The 3,205-nt window shown below is 58.9% G+C and overlaps 2 protein-coding genes across 2 annotated transcripts; both read left to right on the forward strand.

The window, feature by feature from the left end:
• Positions 1 to 349: 349 nt before the first annotated feature.
• Positions 350 to 848, forward strand: LOC117844027 (uncharacterized). The gene is made up of 2 exons (XM_034724810.1): positions 350 to 535; positions 627 to 848. Exons 1-2 carry the CDS (start codon positions 350 to 352, stop codon positions 846 to 848), a joined length of 408 nt encoding a protein of 135 aa, XP_034580701.1.
• Positions 849 to 994: 146 nt separating this feature from the next.
• On the forward strand, positions 995 to 3,205 carry LOC117843510 (UDP-glycosyltransferase 91C1). The gene is made up of 2 exons (XM_034724124.2): positions 995 to 1,902; positions 2,003 to 3,205. Exons 1-2 carry the CDS (start codon positions 1,456 to 1,458, stop codon positions 3,026 to 3,028), a joined length of 1,473 nt encoding a protein of 490 aa, XP_034580015.1. The 5' UTR covers positions 995 to 1,455; the 3' UTR covers positions 3,029 to 3,205.

Here is a 3,205-nt window from a genome sequence, read left to right on the forward strand (position 1 = left end):
CGATGCAGTTTTGAATAATGTGAATTATTTATTATTCAAGTTTGTTGTTACGTGATTAGAGATACATATTTCAATTTGACGGCTAAAAATTGGTGGGAAATAGAAATTATAATAACTCACGGTAAATAATATATTGTAAATAATATATTGAATAGGAAAATGCATATTCCTAGAACAATCTGTACTGGTGGGTGATGTAACCACCTGCCAGCACAGAAAGCATCTATGCTGATGGGTGGCTAACGGCACCTGCCAGCACAGAGAGCACCCGCCAACACAAGCGGTATTTGTGCTGGCTAAGGTTACTAGCCTGACAGCACAAGCCTGTTCCAGCCAGCCAATAGCACAAATGCTTTGTGGCGTATTGCTGGGCGCCTCTGTCCCGCCGGAGCTGTTGGCGCGCATCCGCACCATCACGCTGGACCTGGTGGAGGGACTCCCGGAATGCGCCGTGTCGACGGCCGGAGTCCCGCCGGAGAAGGTCGAGCTCAAGAAGGTGTTCGGACGGTCGCCGTTCGCCGGCATTGTCGCAGAGGTCCGGCCGGTTGTGCTGCCGGCCTACCGCCGGTGGCGAGGCGGCCGGGTTCTCGAGGAAGGCTGACTGGATCGTTCGGTACTTCGCGTAGAACTGGTTGGTTTTGCCAGTCGCCGGCGAACACCGGGTGATAAATGCAGCATTCGACGAACACCAGATGCTAATCGCCGCATCGCGTAGGGCCGGCGTCGAGGTGCCGAAGGCCGGCGGCGACGGGTCGTTCCGCGGGGAGGACGTCGCGGCGGCAGTGCGGCGGGTGATGGTGGAGGAGGAAGGCCAGGAGCTCGCGCGCAATGCCATGGAGCTGACGTAGGGTGTGGGGGACAGGGTGTGAGAGACAAGAGCGATACATCGACGAGCTGGTCCAGTACCTGCAGCGCTGATATCGTTCACTGGTACAAATTTATTTGGCCCCTGTTTTTTTTTTTGATAAAATTTGGCCCCTGTTTTTTTTTACCTCTCACAACTCACAAGTACACTACATGACTTAGATAAGAAGTATGTCAGCCATTACAAATAAGAAATTTCGATCTCAGTATAAGAGAGCACTAAAGTAAGAAACATAGTTTTTATGCATGCTACAAAGTTCGATCTCAGTGCAGGATATGGTACAAATTCCGTCTAATGGCTTTTTTGACCTCGTGGGAGAATGGGCGGCCTGCAATGGATGGGACGCAAGTACGCAACATTGCTATGTTCCATGTTGTGTTTTTTCTATTTTATCGTGTAGTATTAAAGAAGGCGAGAGGCATATCATCCGTATCCTTATGATTGTTACAAAAATCATATAACATCCAGTGGTCTGGATCACATTCTTCATTGCTTTAGTGCATCACAACTGCTAAAGAACACTGTCAGAGTCTCAGAGAGAAGTATACATCAGCTCTTGCTCCATCCTCCTCCTCCTCCAAGAACCAGCCATGGCAGGCACCAAAGACGAAGCTTCTCCTCTCCACGTCGTGGCGTTCCCATGGCTGGCGTTCGGCCACATGATCCCGTACCTCGAGCTCTCCAAGAGGCTGGCGCGGCGGGGCCACGCCGTCACCTTCGTGTCCACGCCGAGGAACGCCGCCAGGCTGGGCGCCGTCCCGCCGGAGCTGTCCGCGCGCCTCCGCGTCGTCGCGCTGGACCTGCCGGAGGTCGAGGGCCTGCCGGACGGCGCCGAGTCGACGGCCGACGTCCCGCCGGAGAAGGTCGCGCTGCTCAAGAAGGCGTTCGACGGCCTCACCGCGCCGTTCGCGGAACTCGTCGCGGAGGCCTGCGCCGCCGCCGCCGGCGGCGAGGGCGCTGCGTTCTCGAGGAAGCCGGACTGGATCGTCCTCGACTTCGCGCACAACTGGGTTTTGCCAATCGCCGAAGAATACGAGGTAAGTGTCGTAGCCGGTAAAAGGCTAAAACCTCTTGTTTACTTAGCATGAGCTTACCTTTTTTTTTCTTTTTTTTCTTTGTTTTTTTTGCTTGCCACAGATCCAGTGCGCCATCTTCGTCGTCGCGTCGGGGGCGTTCCTGGCCTTCACCGGCCCGCAGAACGAGAACGAGGCTCACCCCCGCACGACGACGGAGGACTACATGGTCCCACCACCGTGGATCCCGTCGCCCTCGACCATGGCGTACGGCCGCCACGAGGCCGAGTGGATCGCCGCCGGGTTCCGGCCGAACGCCACTGGCGTGTCCGACATGGACCGGTTCTGGGAGATGGAGCGGCGCCCCTGCTGCCGCCTCATCGTCCTCCGCAGCTGCCCCGAGGCCGAGCCGCCGCTGTTCCCGCTCCTCACGGACCTATTCGCCAAGCCCGTCATCCCCGCCGGCCTCCTCCTGCCCGACGCCGCTGCCGCCGACGAAGCAGACGGCGCCTACTTGACCAGCGACGACGAGCCCACGTCGGCCGCCATGAGATGGCTGGACGCGCAGCCTCAGCGGTCGGTCATCTACGTCGCGCTCGGGAGCGAGGCGCCGGCGTCGGCGGGCCACGTGCGGGAGCTCGCACTCGGTCTGGAGCTCTCCGGCGCGCGGTTCCTCTGGGCGCTCCGCCTGCCCGCCGGCGGCCACCGCTCCGGCGACCCGCTGCTCCCGGACGGGTTCGAGCGGCGCGTGGCGGGGCGCGGCGTGGTCTGCACGGGGTGGGTGCCGCAGGCGCGCGTGCTGGCGCACGCCGCGGTTGGCGCGTTCCTGACGCACTGCGGGTGGGGCTCCACGGCGGAGGGCCTCTTCCGGTGCGGGCTCCCGCTGGTGATGCTGCCGTTCGTGCTCGACCAGGGGCTCAACGCGCGCGCCGCGGCGGCACGGGGGCTCGGCGTCGAGGTAGAGAGGGACGGCGACGGCGGGTGGTTCCGTGGGGAGGACGTCGCGGCGGCGGTGCGGCGGGTGATGGTGGAGGAGGAGGGCGAGGCGCTCGCGCGCAACGCACGGGAGGTTCAGAAGGTGGTCGGGGACAGGGGCAGGCAGGAAGGGTACGTGGATGAGCTGGTCGAGCATCTGCAGCGATGCAAATGAGAGAGTGGCGAGATTATTCGATGTGTTGAATAATTATTTTGTCGCGTCTAATTTGGCTCATGTTCAACTGCCTTTCCAAATTTATGAACCGAATTGTATTCGTTTCTTAAGTACAGCTACACTATGTGTGTACGTTTGTTGTCCTACACAAATTTATCTTAAAAGGTTACTAATGTA

Source organism: Setaria viridis, chromosome 2, assembly GCF_005286985.2.
Source record: "Setaria viridis chromosome 2, Setaria_viridis_v4.0, whole genome shotgun sequence".
Lineage (NCBI taxonomy): Eukaryota > Viridiplantae > Streptophyta > Magnoliopsida > Poales > Poaceae > Setaria > Setaria viridis.

Coding starts and splice junctions, on each gene's coding strand:
- LOC117844027 (XM_034724810.1), top strand. CDS start 350: ATGCTTTGTGGCGTATTGCTGGGCGCCTCTGTCCCGCCGGAGCTGTTG. Junction 536..626: donor TCGCCGGCATTGTCGCAGAG/GTCCGGCCGGTT, acceptor TACTTCGCGTAG/AACTGGTTGGTTTTGCCAGT.
- LOC117843510 (XM_034724124.2), top strand. CDS start 1,456: ATGGCAGGCACCAAAGACGAAGCTTCTCCTCTCCACGTCGTGGCGTTC. Junction 1,903..2,002: donor CAATCGCCGAAGAATACGAG/GTAAGTGTCGTA, acceptor TGCTTGCCACAG/ATCCAGTGCGCCATCTTCGT.